At 48.2% G+C, this 16931-nt stretch overlaps 1 protein-coding gene across 1 annotated transcript in view; it reads right to left on the reverse strand.

The window, feature by feature from the left end:
- The window catches only part of LOC144947968 (NXPE family member 4-like), a 53621-nt gene extending 39304 nt beyond the window's left edge, over positions 1 to 14317 (reverse strand). The window contains exon 1 of the mRNA XM_078877399.1: positions 14147 to 14317. Coding sequence (XP_078733525.1) covers positions 14147 to 14317 — 171 coding nt within the window. The remainder of the gene's footprint in view (positions 1 to 14146) is intronic.
- Between the last annotated feature and the right edge of the window lie 2614 nt (positions 14318 to 16931).

Genomic DNA, 16931 nt, shown 5'->3' on the forward strand with positions numbered 1-16931 from the left:
AAGCTGAGTTGTGGCTGCGGCAGCAGTTACATTGGTTAAACGAAGCGACGTGTCTTAGACCGGGTTCGCGAACACAAAGCAGATTTGACACACGGCAGAATCAACACCTCGGCGGTGGTGGATCATTGTTTCAACGCTGTGGGCACACATGACATTGTTTTCTCCGAGACCAAGGAGCTCTGCAAACCCTCGGGCCACCATCAGAGATTTGTTCATGAAGCCATCCAGATATACAAACACAGACAAATTTTTATCGAGAAGATGGATTCAGATTGAGCAATCATTGGAAGGATGTGATAAACCGTGCTAAGTTTTAATTGCTATGATTTTCACTCACCCACCCCTGTGTATTGTTGTCCGAATACTACAAGTCCATTTACTTACTAATTTCTCCAGCCCCACCCGTCCATGCACGCCACAAACCCTCCCCCTCTCCCCTGTGAACCCCTTCAGCCAAACTCCTCCTTCCCCCCCGTGCCTAACCCCTACAGCCAAACTCCTCCTCCCCCCCCCGTGCCTAACTCCTACAGCCAAACTCCTCCTTCCCCCTCCTCCCGTGCCGAACTCCTACAGCCAAACTCCTCCTCCCGTGCCTATATAAAGCCACAATAGCAGATAATTTTTCTCACCTGAAGCCGGACGATTGTGTTGCGACCGAAACGTCGTGCTTTCTTTTATTATTTGTTTCTATCTACGTGACTTTACTGAAAGAACCAGAGAGTATGGATTCCCGCAGTCACGAAAACTTCAAATCAAAATATTTAATTAATGAGCCGTCCAAACAAAATGTTAATTTCTTTAAAATAGCCAATTAATTGATTCATTGATGTCGATTTTGATACAGGTATGCATTGTCACCGGATCTGAGTACGTGTGCAGAATTTGGAATTCATTGCACAACAGGAAGTAGACAAAATGTCGCTTACAAGATTTGACCACGACAAACATAGGAGTCAAGTTAAGTAAAACCGTTGAAAATGGAGGTGTTGGAAAGCTGAAATTTTGCATAAAATTCACTTGAATATATTCATCGTCTAACTAAAACTGCAGATGTTCAGAATCTTATATTGAAATTCTCTTATAATTATCAAATATTAAAAGTAATTGTAACTATAAAAACATACTTGAAACTTTGTAGTAGAACGAAGCAAAATGGAGAGTACACTTATAACAGTCACATATTCATTCCACATAATGAAAAGCCCTGGTAGAATCATTAGAATCAAAATGTTTAATAACAATCATTAAAAAAAATACAAAATGTAAGCTTCTCCATTCTCCCATGGAGAGGCAAAATGCTCCTTCATGGAATAAATAGGGAACACATGGATCTCTTCATACTGTGGAATGGATATTTCATTCAGATCAAGCTCTTCATCGTCTATCCAATCTGCACTCTCTCCATTTTCTTCGTTCGCGATTGCAACCATTAGTTCACGTTGCCGACGTGCAGCGACTCTCTGTGGCCTGATGCGTTTGGGTAGAATATTAATTGATTCCTGCTTGTGTGTTACAGTGGATGCGCAGCATGACTAACAACGCGAAGTATGTGTGACATTTCTTGCAAATTTTATCGCTAAGCACGGATTGTATTGACGGACAGTACAAATCATATGGAATCGACCGATAATGATTTGAAGAGCGAGGAAGGATGTCATCCACTTTCAAACTTTGTGCTGCAAACAGAGATGGAAATTTATGAGATGCTCCGTCTGTTGTCTGTTCTGGAAATTTAAGACCTTCGCTTGTTTCAACAACTGGTAAAGGAGGAGCAAGAAATCTGTCTGTTACCACACTAAAATAGGAGCTTCTTGGTTTCAAACAGCACTTGTCGGTGCATTTTACAATCTGTGTCAAGTATTTGCTTGATCGTACGTGGACGTCGTACCATTTCTGATCTCTGGACAAGAGGTTTTGTTCCTGGAGCTCAGACTCTGTTGGCTCGATGTATTCAGCCACTGTCGGAAAATGATCGACACTCAACTGTGACCAAATTTCGGCTCGAGTGTTTCCTGCAAACTTAAAATTATTCTTCTCTAAATCAGCGTCGATGGTAATACCTCTTTCGATCAAATGACTCCCGCAGTGGTCATGTGGTAATATCAATCAAGTAAGTTCCTTACTGAGTGGCGCCATTTTTCTCTCGATCATATTAAATGCGCTTCTTCCTGGAGCGTTGGTAGCGAGGAATAAAGCGTCGAAATAGTGCTGAAGAATATGGTGGACTGCAACCTTAATCACTTTTTGGTATCTCGGGTTCTCGTCCGGGCCACCATCAACTGTCGACACTAAAATTGGTTTGACCAATTGATCAATACCACTCCTTGTAATGACGTCAAACTCCTCAATAGTAGGTAATTTTTGGAAATCAAATCCATGGCTGAATGCTGTTGATGACGAGGGTTTTCCAGATCTGATTGCTATGTAGGTCGGTCCCAAATAACCAACAGCTTCTCGGTTTCCTAGACCATTAAAATGATTTTGGATTCCGGCATAGACCGAAGGAATTAGCTGTGTTCTGCGGCCACAACCCAGTCATGGTCAGGCAGACTAACTGTACTCGACGTGCATCAGCAATGAACTTGCTTGTTAGCAGCGGTCAACCCTATTGGAACATGAGCTTTGTCGTCTTGACTCACAATGCACACATCGTTCGGGCCTAGCATGGACGCCAACTCTTCCAAGTACCTTATCGTTGCCGTACAAAACAAACCGTCGATATGTTTTGCATGGTGATCGTTCTGTGCTCTGAGTTTCACATGGACCATTGACACATGACGCTGCCCTTCAAGAGATGAACTGCGCTTCGGCAAAAGACGAAGGTAGAGTCCACTTCTACTGATTGTAGAGCCATCCATCTTCAACTGTTCAGTCAGCTGATCTAATGTTTTTATGCTTCTGTACACATCGCTCTGCCTTCTTTCATGCGATGCCGATCCATGCATAGCAATTCCTCCATTTTAGGCCTACCAGACTTGGCCCTGACGTTCAGAGATGTGCGTAGGTAGGGATTATCTTCAAACAGAGCATTTAAATATACATCTAGTTAGTGCATTTAATTTTCTTTTCTTCTCATCTCTTGCTTTCTGTGCTCTTTTTTGATCACCCTTTTTCTTCTTCAACTGGTTTTCCAATTCAGTTTTTTCTTCTTCTTCTCTGTCAGTTCCACATCCTGCTGCTGTGTAAGCATTCCACTTTTTGGCGTTCGTACAAGCCGACCAGATCAGAATTCAGAATGTCAATCTGTGACTGCAAATGCAGCTGGGCTGTAGCAATTCTTGATGTTAATTGTTTTTTTTACCCTTTTATCTGGCAACAAAATTGACACTTTTTTTTACAAGGAGTCATGTTTGCATTGACCACAATACCTGCGGTCAGAATGCAAACAAAAAACACAACTCTGATAATGTATGCACTGTCTTTGAAATTGATTGGTCCATACCAGAGACAGCTTTTTTTAGAGCCTAGTCTCACATGGTGTTGGACCAGATGACGCACTAGTGCGCCTTTTGGCGTCATCTAGTCCAACACTATGTGCGACTCGGATCTAAGAAAAGCTGTCTCGGGTGTGGACATATCAATTTCAAGGACAGTGCATACATTATCAAAGTTGTGTTTTTTTGCATTCTGACCGCAGGTATTGTGGTCAATGCAAACATGCCTCCTTGTAAAAAAGGGTGTCAGTTTTGTTGCCAGATAAAAGGGTAAAAAAAACAATTATCATATTTTGCTACTGGCAAAGGAGGTTCCAATGGTATTCTTGATGTTGCTGAATTACTCGTACTAAGCGCTGAATCATCAGCCTGAGCATCGGTCACTTGTCCTTCAGACTGCGATACAGAATTCTGCGGTATTTCGACAGGCACATTTTGGGTATTTTTTTTATTGGCAGATGATGTTTGTTTTGCCCAAAACGTAAGAAGTGCTCCTTTTTTGCGGTGGAAATCGCCTTTAATTCGTGCAACCAATGATCAACTTTAACTGGCAAATCTGGATAATTTTTTTTTTAATTTCATTTCACTTTTCAACCAGTTCGTCTTGGCAAATCTTTCTGCTCTTTGTAGGATATGCCAGCACATATGCATAACAAGTATAACCAGTAAAAACTAAGTTTTTCACTATAAATCCTTTATATGCGTGGCGGCTAGAGCCCTCTCGTTCTCTGGCTTGAGATGGCTGCCACCTATGGGTCAGATGATTGCATGCCACCATTAATCAATTGGTAATTAAATATAATATTTTTGTCCTAAAAAGTGTAAAATTTTGGAAAAAAAATTTCACGAACATTAATTGTCACGCACAACGAGTCTGTGTGCAAAATGTCAGCTCGATTGGATCACGGGAAGTGGGTTAAAAAACGACCAAAACATTTGCATGGTCGTAAGCGCGCAAGCAAGCAAGTGAACTTAATATAAAGGATTTAATAAAGGATTTAAAGATATATTCGCCTGTGGAGGACGCGGGGATCGATCCCCCGACCTTTGGCATGGTAAGCGAGGGCTTTACCAACTGCACTACTCCACCAGGACCTGTGGAGGTGTCACGCTCTGGGCTACTACACTGTGACGTTCAGCCAAAGCCATGAATAAGTTATATTTGAATAAATGTAAAAAAATATATTCGCCTTTGGAGGACACGGGGATCGATCCCGCGACCTTTGGCATGGGAAGCGAGGGCGCTACCAACTGCGCTACTCCGTCAGGGCCTGTGGAGGTGTCACGCTCTGGGCTCCTACACTGTGACGTTCAGCCAAAGCCATGAATGAGTTCTATTTGAATAAATGTAAAATAATTTTTTTTTGCCTAAAAAGTGTAAAATTTGGGAAAAATTTTTTCACGAACATTAATTGTCACGCACAACGAGTCTGTGTGGAAAATGTCAGCTCGATTGGATCACAGGAAGTGGGTTAAAAAACGACCGCAAGATTTACACGGTCGTAAGCAAGCAAGCAAGCGAACTTCATATAAAGGATTTAAAAAAGACATTGGTACATTTTATTTTTATGCATCGTAGCGGTCAATTCGGTACAAAAAAAAATATTTTTTATTTTATTGGTGTAATATAAACTTAAATTATTATTTTTTATTATAAATATTGTATATTTTAACTATGATTTGAGTTGAAAGTAATGACCAGCCTGAATATTTTTTTATATAGATGGCGTTAAATTGATGAATTATTTGATTAGCTCTTCTATGGTTATTTGATTACTATGATTACTCAATTAACTCAAACTGAAACTGATACGAAGTATTTAAAAAAAAAATTAGCTAGTATGGAGCACCTTCATAGAAACATGTAAAAAAACTAAATTTAAATTATATGCGCAATTTATTTTATTTGTGCGAATGATTAGTTTCGAATCTTTCGTGACTGCAGGAATTACTCTTTGGTTCTTTCGGTAAAGTCACGTAGAAAGAAAATAAATTTAATAATAATTATAGAATACGACGTTTTCTTTCTACGTGACTTTACCGAAAGAACCAAAGAGTAATCCCTGCAGTCACGAAAGCTTCGAATCTAGTTTGAACCACCTCTACGGGGAGGATTTGCCGTGTTTGTTTCACACTTAACTACTAATTTAGCCATCTTTGGCAGAACGTATTCAACCAGGCTATGCGTTAACTGTGTGTAAACCGACTCTCTGTTGTTGCATTGCATTACACTTCCTAATTTTACTAAATTTGCTTTCTCTGTGCTTGTTTGTAAGTCTATTTTCCAGGGTCATCCACCTGCTATGGGCAGGAATTCCACACAACTCTCTCATTGTTCTCTACCCGCCCCACCATCTGACCCCCCCCTCTCTCTATTTAAGGCCTCGACACAGATGTGTTGTCTTTCTGTGTCTTTGTGTTTCTCTCTCTGTGGCTCTGTGTATGTTCTCTCTCTGCTTGTGTCTGTCTTTGTGTCTCCGTGTCTGTGTTTTGTCCTTCTCTCAAATGTATTAATCTTTGGAAGAACGTAATCAACCAGGTGGGGTATTGACTGTTATGTTAGCCGACTCTCTGAGTTGTATTGCATTATATTTCTAAATTTACTATGTTTTTTTTCTCATTCATTCATACGTGATGATGGTTGCTTATGTTGCAATCGAAACGTCGTATTCTATTATTGTTTAATTTATTTTCTTTCTACGTGACTTTACCGAAAGAACCAAAGAGTAGAATGATTAGTTCTTGCGCACAATTTATTATTTTTTGCGCTTAAAATACTAAATCGTGCACACGATATACTGAATCGTGAGCGGTTAATATTTTTTTTTTCATTTCTATAAGGGAACTCCGTAGTTAAATCAAAGATCCTAAATGGTTAAATTCAGTCACTCATGGTTCATAGTGTAGTAAGTTGCAGGAGGCTTGGACGACATAGTTGGAGGCACACTTATTTATTAACACCAACGTATTTACAGAGACGGGGATACACAACACTTGAAGGGGTATCGGCCCCTTCACCCGTCTAACAGGGAGACCCAACGTCTAACCCGGCTAGCCTACTCCCAGGTCCTCCACTACAGAGCTAAGGGAGGCTATCTATCCCAGCCCTGGTCAAGCTGGGATTTACGGCACCCTGAGTCTCCAGACCGGCTCTTATAAGAACATCGGTCTAGGCTCTCGGGGCCACGCCACCGGCTTTCCCTGGTCGGTCCTGACAAGGACAGCGAGCCAGGGGAGTTCCAGGGCCTACTCTAGCTGGTCTTCAATCTTCGCTGGTTAAAGCTAACACTCGACCCCGAGCCCTCCGGCTCACCACCTTATATAGCAATCGCCCCCCCTCGGGGGGGGGCCGTGGGGGATGGCAGGTGCGGACGTCGATGTAACGTACCTTCTCAGCGTATGGCCATAACCACGCCCCTTGTGTTTGTTTGCCATCCGTACCAATACACCTCTACATCACCCCCCCTCTGTACAGCCCGCAGCCGTCCCCGGCTGCAACAAAATCCCAACAAGATGCCTCCCCCCCCGAATTCGCGTGTGCCTCACGTAACGTTAACAACAACAACAATAATCAGCAACCAACAGCGGGAAAAAAAACAAAAAAAAACCCGACCCGACGCACCCCCCCCCGAATAAATACCCCATCCCATAACCACACAACATATATACAAGCGCCCAGGACGCCCCCCGCAAGGTCCCCCCCAGCGGCCGCCCTCATAAAAGTCTGCGCGTTTTGGCGCGCATTCTTGCAGCGGGGCCGTCACAAGGGGCAGCCCCGGTTGGACCAGTGGTGGGTGTCAATAGTTCAGGTGTGGGAGCGTCCGGTATGTCCAATGAGCGACCCCCGACCCCCCCGGGTGGGGTCGCAGGACGTGGGCACATCAATCCTGGTGCACCTGGAGGTGGAACAGTCGGTGACAAGTCAGTCGAAAGTAGCGAATTCGGGGAGTCGGTGGATCCCTCACACGTTTGGCCACGCGTGTGTGTGTGAGGAACATGGGGCGCAATGAACGGTTTCAACCTGGAGAAGTGCACGTACCACCGATGCTTTCCCCATCGGATGCGTACACATTGTGGCCGCAAGACCTGCACGACTTCCACGGGCCCCCGCCACGGCCGTACCAGCTTAGACGAGGTCGCCAGTGGCACCTGGGGACAGTGCAACCACGCCTTGTCCCCCGGTTTCCATTGGAGCACATGTGCCCGACCCAGCCTAAGCCTCTCATTCGCCCTCTGACGGAGTTCCGAATTCTGTATGGCCGCCTCCCGCGCCTCTGTTAATTTATCGATGTTAAATTTGACGTGGTCGGACAATTTAGAGTTTGCATGCGGCGTCGAGAGCTTTAGCTGAGTCGCAACAGGCGGGTTAGCCTTCCGGCCATACATCAGGAAGAAAGGCGAAAATCCGGTGGCCGCATGAGGAGCCATTCTGTAGGCTGCCAAAACCCCCGCAATGTGAAGGTCCCAATCGGTCTGGGATTCAGAGACCTGTTGGGACAGCATAGACATGATAGTCCGATGTAGCCGTTCCACCATCCTGTCAGTTTGCGGGTGATATGGGGAGGTCCGAATTTTCTCCGTACCCAGGAGCTCGCACACTTCGCGGAGGAGTTTCCCTGAATAAAGTTTTTTACCCTGGTTGGTCAGCAGGCGCTCCGGAGCACCTTTGTCGAGGACGTAGCCCTGGACAAAGGCCTCCGCGATGGCTGCTGCCGACTGGTTAGCTAGGGGCCAGGCCATAGACCATCTCGTGAAATATTCAACCCCTGTCAATAAGTACCTATTTCCCCTAGGTGTAGCGGGAAATGGCCCGAGAATATCCAGTGCAACGAGCTCGTTAATCCGGGAAACTTTTATCGACTGCAGCGGAGGGTTGGACCCCCTCACCGGTGGTTTCCGCTGCGCGCATTGAGTGCACGACCCCAAGAGATCACCCACGTCCTTTGCCATGCCCGCCCAGGAAAAATCGAGCTGGAGCATGGCAAGGGTCTTGTGAGTCCCCAGGTGAAGGAGCCGCTCATGCGCAGCCCACACCACTCTACCCCTCAATGCAGAAGGCACCACCAGCCGGTGGCGGCGGGATCTCCCATCCCAGTGCATTAAAAGCCCCTGGAACAACCCCCACGAGTCAACTTTTGCCACCCCCTGACCAACCCCTCCGATGCGATGGCGCAAAGCGAGGAGGGAGGTGTCCTCCATTTGGAGGCGTCCCCACTCCGCCACGGACAACCCCAGCAAGGAATCCCTCCCTTCTTGCTCGATAGGACCCGAAGTCGAAGGCGCATTGGCGGCGGCCGCAAGGACCGAATCAGTGATCACATTCAGAGGTCTACAACGCCCCGAACCCAAGAGGCAGCGCACTCGGAGGTGGGCGGCAAACGCGACAGAGCGTCAGCGTTCGTGTGGCGAACGCCCTTACGATATGTGGTGACAAAATCGAAATCTTGGAGAATCTCCAACCATCGAGACAACTGTCCCGATGGTTGTTGAATCTGCAAGGCGTACTGCAGCGCCGCATGATCTGTACGGACGGTGAAACGTCGACCGTACAGATATGGGCGGTACTGCTGAATGAAATAAACGATCGCCAATAGTTCACGACAGGTAACACAGTACCGTTGTTCCGCCGGAGACAACACCCGACTACCGTAAGCTACCACATGCTCTACGCCCCCAATGAGCTGCGAAAGCACGCCCCCAATGCCCGTGTTGCTTGCGTCTGTATCGAGCAAGAAACGTCGTGAAAAATCTGGATAACTCAATGGCGGAGCCCCCACCAGGGCATCCCGGAGGGAGAGAAAAGCAGCCTCCTCCTCCGGTCCCCAATGAAACTTGACTCCCTTGGACGTCAAGGCATGCAAGGGCTTCGCAATTGTAGTGAAGTCAGCTACAAACCGTTGGTAATACGACGCAAACCCAATGAAACTCCTGACCTCCCCCACCGAGGTGGGAGTCGGCCAGGAGCTGACACATTTCGTTTTGGCGGGATCCGTGGCAATCCCCAAGCGTCCGACAATGTGACCCAAATACCGCACTTATTCGCGGAGCAAATGACATTTCTGCGGTTTGAATTTCAAATTGGCAGCCCGCATTTTGAGGACAACAGCACGCAACCTCTGGAGGTGGTCATCGAATGTTTTACTAAAGACGATGACATCGTCTAAGTAAATGAAACATGAATCCCATTGCAACCCCGCCAAGACCAATTCCATTAACCGCTGAAAAGTTGCCGGCGCAGAATGTAGCCCCATCGGCAAGCGGTTAAATTGAAAAAGGCCGTGCGGCATACGGAAAGCAGTCCTAGGTTTAGATTCGTCATCCAGAGGGAGCTGCCAGAATCCAGAAAGCAAATCCAACGTGGAAAAGAACCGCGCCCCCGCTAGGGCATCAAGCAATGCATCCATCCGAGGAAGCGGGTATGCGTCGGCTACGGAAACCTTGTTCAACCAACGAAAATCGACACAAAACCGCAGTGAGCCGTCGTGTTTTTTCACTAAAACGATCGGTGCACCCCAAGGGCTGGTAGAAGGGGATATAATATCCGCGGCTAGCATGTCGTCTACGGCCGATTTGACATGATCCTTTTCGGCGGGACTCAACCGAAAAGGATTTTGGCGGATTGGCGCGCTGTCACCCGTGTCAATATGGTGTCGCAGCAATTTAGTACAACCAATATCAAATTTGTGTTGACTAAAAACGTCGGAAAACTCGCGCAGGAGAACTCGAAGCCTCCCACGCTGTGAGTCGGACAGGTCCACTGATCCTGCGCAAAGCGCATCCAGCCATCCCTCATCACGGTCCGAATGCGGTCGCGATGGAGGATCGGTGCTCACCTGACCCACGACCGGTTCCTCACAGGGCGCCGGCATTGCGTGTGCAAGCATCCCACATTAAGGACCGCAATGAAGGGGTCCCCGTCCCCTTTCACCATGGTCTGAGCCACTAGCAAATCAGGTCCATTGACCCCGGCTCTAGATGGTCCCAACAGGACCCCCCGATCCGCAACTCCCTTAGCAAACGGCTGACGCAACCTAAGAGGCACGAGCATCTGAGCTCCCGGTGGTACGCGTACAGTCCTCGCCACGAGCGCCTGCACCGTCGCAAATGCCCGACGCTCAGTAGCGGGGGAGGACAAAAACATTATACGTCGGCCCGACGGGAGTTCAATGCAACCCTGGTCGATCAATATACGGATAGGCATTTTGGCCAAGAAATCCGTCCCCAACAGGCACGGAACCGCTAGCGAGGAGGAGACCAATACCGGCCCGGATAATTTGATGTCCCCAATACAAATTTGCGCGCGGATCTGCCCAATGATGCCCAGCGAGCCCCCGTTAGCAGCATAGCATGGAACTTCAACAGGGAGCAAAGGACGGCTTTGAACGGGAAGGATGTTATAAATTAAATCGGATATAATAGTCGCCGATGCTCCTGTATCAATTAAAACCCGCACCTCAACCCCATCAATGTGCCCGACCACGACCGACGACCCCGCTGACGCGGCAACAACACGATGGGCGAGCTCCGACCACTGCCCCGGTTGGAGCGCCCGCCGCATTTCGGAACACTCCGACGCAACACCTGGCGATTTGCGACCCCTGTTCGTTGCAGTGAGTGAGTGTGTGACAGGTGTGTGCGTAGGCCAAACATGTGAGGTGCCACGACTCGCCGTATTCTGCTGCTGGAGCTTGGGTAGAGGCGGCGCGGCATCCGGACGAGGCATCGCTCCGCGCCGTCGAGGAGCCCGGCATCCTGAAGCCACGTGGCCCTGAAGGCCACAGTTGTAGCAGCGTGTGAGCGCCCCAGACGGCCTGGGCTGATCCTGGTGGCTCGGTCCGTTCCGAGCCTGTGGTCCCGCGGATCTCCACTCCACCGGCCGCTCCACCGCGCAGACCTCCTCCGATGGGAGGGTGGTTGCCGCCATGGCATACCCGGCCACCGCCTTGCTGGCCTTGCGACGCAGGGACCGCAAACTTGCGTGAATGTGGCGCGCGACCAGCAAGGAACACATCTCTGTGTCGTCTTATGCCAAGACGGCAACGTCCAACTCGTCCGCCAGCAGCAACAGCTTTTCAGTCACCATGGCGTCCACTCCTTCCTCGTCCATCCGCGGAAAAGCTGCCTTCGCCAGGGCAAGGAGAGCTGTTCGGAAAGCCAGGGGCGATTCCTTGGCGCCCCGATGGCGATCGTGGAACAACTGCCTGCAGTCCGAAGGCGGCCCGTAGACAGCGGACAGAAGCTGCAGCGCCAACTGCAGTGTGGCGCACTTTTCCTTTGGCGCCGAGGTGAGAGTTGCCAGAGCGTCATTGTCGAGCATCGCCGGCAGCGCGCGTAGTGCTTCGTCGTCCGTCCAATTCGCCATTTCCTGGTGAGCGAGGAACCGTCTTCTGAAGCCTCCCCAGTCCCCGTCCTCACCCACGAACTCTTTGAGGGGCGGTAGTCGCTGCTGCAATGCGACGTCCGTGGTCGTGGATCGCGCCCCGTCGTTCCCGGCACTCGGTACAGTGTGGGTGGGCAGAGCGTATGGCATCGCCGGTCGCTCCGTTGGTGACGCGCTGGCCGGTGTTGATGACGTTGCGGCTTCTGCTTGGCAATCGGCGGTCACCTGACGTAGACCGGCCCCGCCCTCTGCTCCCACTGTAGCGATGGCGGGAAATTTGACTGCGGGCCGCATTGAGATGGCGGGAAGCGGCGCTGCGTGTCGGCCGCCGTCGCCCCATGCAGCTTCTCCAGCCCCCAGCCGCGTGATCTCCTCCAACGTGGCGGCCGCAGCGTAGAGCAGCTCCGCCAGGCGGGAGTGAGCCAGCCGAAGTCCCTCAGCCGACGCTCTCCACCCTTCCTGGCGTTGCAGAGTGGGTGTACTCGACCCCGGCTGCTCGGATCCGACTTTGGCCATCTCGGGCGCCGAGTCGGCCGAGGTGTCCTCCATCTCCAGCTCCCTGGTACGAGTCGTCCCTCGTGTGTCCATCGTTGAAAGACCACTTCCGACACCAGATGTAGTAAGTTGCAGGAGGCTTGGATGACGTAGTTGGAGGCACACTTATTTATTAACACCAACGTATTTACAGAGACGGGGATACACAACACTTGAAGGGGTATCGGCCCCTTCACCCGTCTAACAGGGAGACCCAACGTCTAACCCGGCTAGCCTACTCCCAGGTCCTCCACTACAGAGCTAAGGGAGGCTATCTATCCCAGCCCTGGTCAAGCTGGGATTTACGGCACCCTGAGTCTCCAGACCGGCTCTTATAAGAACATCGGTCTAGGCTCTCGGGGCCATGCCACCGGCTTTCCCTTGTCGGTCCTGACAAGGACAGCGAGCCAGGGGAGTTCCAGGGCCTACTCTAGCTGGTCTTCAATCTTTGCTGGTTAAAGCTAACACTCGACCCCGAGCCCTCCGGCTCACCACCTTATAAAGCAATCGCCCCCCCCCCCGGGGGGGGGGGGCCGTGGGGGATGGCAGGTGCGGACGTCGATGTAAGCACCTTCTCAGCGTACGGCCATAACCACGCCCCTTGTGTTTGTTTGCCATCCGTACCAATACACCTCTACATCAGTAGGACAACGGCGAAAAAAATGCATGACGCCATTTTCTGGGTAAAAATAGCTAACATTTCATGGAGGAATAATTTATCATGTAGGACGGGGGGGAGGAGCCTTACCAACTCCCCCCCCCCCCCCCCCCGGCATTTTGTCATGCTCGTGCCTTGCTCGCCCTTAATCCCTCTAACTTGCAGCACTCCATTCCCCCTATTCCACACCCCCACTCTCTATCGCTCCTCCCTGGCTCCTCCCCCCTCTCTTACCTATATAGCCTCTTGTTACAGCAGCCCTTTTGCCCACTTCAGCAATGTTTTTATTGCTGTGGTTGTCCCACCTTATGACGGACGCTTGTGTTGCGCCCGAAACGTCGTGATTTAATTTATTTTATTTTATACCTACGTGAATTTATCGAAAGAACCAAAGAGTATGGATCCCTGCAGTCACGAAAAATTAAACTAGAGATTCATATCTTTGTATCCAAAAACTTTTCTCTCTATATTATTATAAATGTTATCATAACATAATAATAGTATACAAATTCAATACCGATATAAAAAATTAATATTCAATTAACAAATGTGTGTGATTTAAAATTCTCTCGATTGATATGACAGGAATAATAGTACTTACGTTTTAAAAATTATTATTCGAAACTATCAAGCGTTTTTAATATAACGATTGCATTAAAATTGTATTTGCATTTCCTCTTCCTGACGAAGTATTATTCTCTATAAAATTGTGACAGTTTGATTTCCGTTCTTATGTTTAACATTATAATATAATGTATACTATAAATAAAAGGTGACCTTAATACATTTAAATAATCAAAAAGTTAATAACGAAAATTAATCAAAATGAGTGTTGTTATAACAATTATATTTAATTAAGTAGAACGTGTTGTTTATATTAATTTAAAGTTGTGCATTTTGATGTGACGTCACATTTCTCAAACCCCCCCTCCCCCCCCCTCGTCACACATCGTCACAAATGTCTGACCCCCCTCTCACCCCTAGGTGCGTGATGTAATTTATGGACGGCCCATTGCACGCTCAGGTATATATTGGAGATTTGAAATTAGACGGAAATTGATGATGCGTAACAGGTCTGGTTTCGTCGAAAGTGGTAACATGGTGGCTGGCTGCTGCTGCTGCTGCCAGGAGAAGGATCACCTGTCCAGTGGCCGCGTTGCCGAGCGCCATGTTGTAGACACGAGCCAGGAGGAAGTCGCAGCCGTAGCCCTTGCTTCGGCCGCTCTCGTCCATCATCTCCACGTGGAGCGTCACCGAGTCGCCCACAGCGACGCTCCGCCTCTCGTTAACGACCCGCACCGCCGTCTTCATGGCCGAAGAGAAGTGGAGCGGCTCGATGGTCAATGGCAGAGGCCATCGCAGCAGGGTACAGCCAGGGCGGTGTTTGTGGGTGAACACGGGCGACGCGTCTTTGAGAGATACACGAGAGCTGATGCTACTGTTGCCTTGTTGTTGGTGGTAAAGCGGTGCCAGTCTGGAGTCACTGTGCCTGGGAAACTAAAACGATACAATTGATTTGAGCACATATGGGTCTCTACACAACCGCACTGCTGCAGTCAATTGTTGGGTCTGTACATGAATGTCTGAGTCACGATGTGGGTGAGTGGGTCTGTATGTCTCTGTCTGATTCTACGGATCTCTCTGTAAGGCAGTCAATCACAGCCAGTGAAAGTAAACAGCACCTCTTGCCTGAGGACTATGGAAATCCAATGACCAATGATAATTGATGTGACCAGCACAAGTAAGGTTATATAAATATAAATATGATTTAAAATAATAATAATTAATACCTACCCAATAGAGAATGCTTAGATACACCATCACACCTATTAATGTTGAGCACATTGCCAACCGAGACGGTGATCGCCAACGCTTATCAAGGTAATGCCTGAGGTTGGTACCAAAAGTGTATGCAGACATCTTCCTCCACTCAATATCCTATCTCCTAAGAGAGACAGAGAGAAAATACAGCAATCATTGCAAGCAATTACTTATCTCATCATTTCAGCAATAGAGCAGACATAAATAAACCCACAACGCAACATATAGACTCATAGAGGTCCTCAGATTCAGATAGAGGCGCATCTACTTATAGAGACCCACAGACTCGCATAGAGACCCACAGATGCACATAGAAACACAGACTCACAAACGCACATGGATATTTAAAGACTCGCATTGAGACCGACAGACTAACATAGAGACCCACAGACTCACATAGAGACACACATACTCACATAGAGATCCACAGACTCACATATAGACCCACAAACTTACATCGATACCCACAGACTCACAGAGACTCAAAGACTCACATAGAGATCTGTAGACAGCACATCTAGCCACAATCAATACCTCAGCATTCGCCCTATGCTACTCCAGCGCAGAGTGTGCCTGCCAAGTCTGGTAACCATCGGTCCATGCCACTAACACCTGCCGCATCACCATGGCAGCATCCCCAATAAGCAATGTTAAGTCATTGTTTTCGTACTGGAAGTACAGTAAAGCACAAAAAAATGTGCAATAAAGCACAACCATAAAGTGCAGTAAAGCACAGTGATGAACTGCGAGTACAAAGTTCACACCCATGGACATCGGATGGGTGATTGCCATTCCTCGTATCCACAGAGGGTGAGAGCCAGCACCGATAGTACCATAGACACGAGCAGGTCACACTGTGACTCGTTCTGTCCAGCGGGCAACGTTCCTTTGAAGTTTGAAGCACGGCCGCTGACAAACAATGACGAATAATATAGAACGCCAACTTTGCACAAATAAACATGAAGCGATGCCTACGCGGAATTACACTGAGAGACAGAGAGAAATAAACTCACACGCTGTAGAAGATACAAAGGGTCATGATATCATCCAAACTATTAACAAAAGTGAATGAGGTTGGGCTGGACATATGGCACGAAGGGATGGACGATTGTCACGAAATAATAACAGCTTAGCAGCCAAGGATAGGAACGCTTCTGACAGGACGCCTACAGAGGAGATGGAGCGATGAAATCAGTTCACGTGCAATTTCAAGGTGTATTATAACATCCAGCTGACTATGGATGATGGTGACTGTATGAAGATGGTATCGTGGAACATGATACTGCGGTAACTGCTGAGCGGTGGTGTATTGCTGCTACTTACAGAGAGGTGGTTGCTTTTATTGGCCAAGTCGCTCTTGAATCCGAGCTGTACAACTCAATGGGTTTATATCGAGTACAGTAATAAACGTCTGACATTCGCTGGAGGTACCTCTCGGGTGTCAGAGTATGTACGTATCTATGTTGAGCTTCTTTCGCACCGCAGGTCAATAAGTGGAGTACACTTTGCAGTCACACTCATAAAGGACTCGCAATGTAAGAGACGAACACTCCCTCGCCGCGTGACGTTACCTGCCTTGGGCATTGAGACGTCATTAAAGTGTCGTGGTGTTTAATTTAAAATTTATCGCAACTTGATTTGAGAGACAAGTGACAATGAGAACCCTGTGGAAAGGCTTTGAGGTTGGCTAAAAACGTGTCAGAGACATCATCCCATACTCCAGGTGCTCGTGATACCGATCAGCTTTGCCGTACCTGGAGTGGAACACGAGGCCAAATGCACGTGAACTACCTTTTTAACCGACACAGGAGCACAGATTGATGGGAAAGCTATGGAGGTCCAAATAAATTGTCAAGCTGTCCATTGCCTCACACTAAACAGAGATAGATAGCACGTATCTTTCTCATGGGAAAAATCGGATAAGAAATGAAATAATTAATAAGTATACATTGGTCAATGCACGATGCTAGTAAATCCACACTCGCCACCACTGGACTGTGGGCAGATCGCCAGTGGCGTGGGCGCTGCGTGCGTGGTTCACATCGGGCCCTTGGAGAGCCGCCCCCATCATCACGAGACCCCGACCAGCAAGACGGAGAGCCAC

The sequence above is a fragment of the Lampetra fluviatilis genome, chromosome 48 (genome assembly GCF_964198595.1).
Source record: "Lampetra fluviatilis chromosome 48, kcLamFluv1.1, whole genome shotgun sequence".
NCBI classification, from domain to species: Eukaryota; Metazoa; Chordata; class Hyperoartia; order Petromyzontiformes; family Petromyzontidae; genus Lampetra; species Lampetra fluviatilis.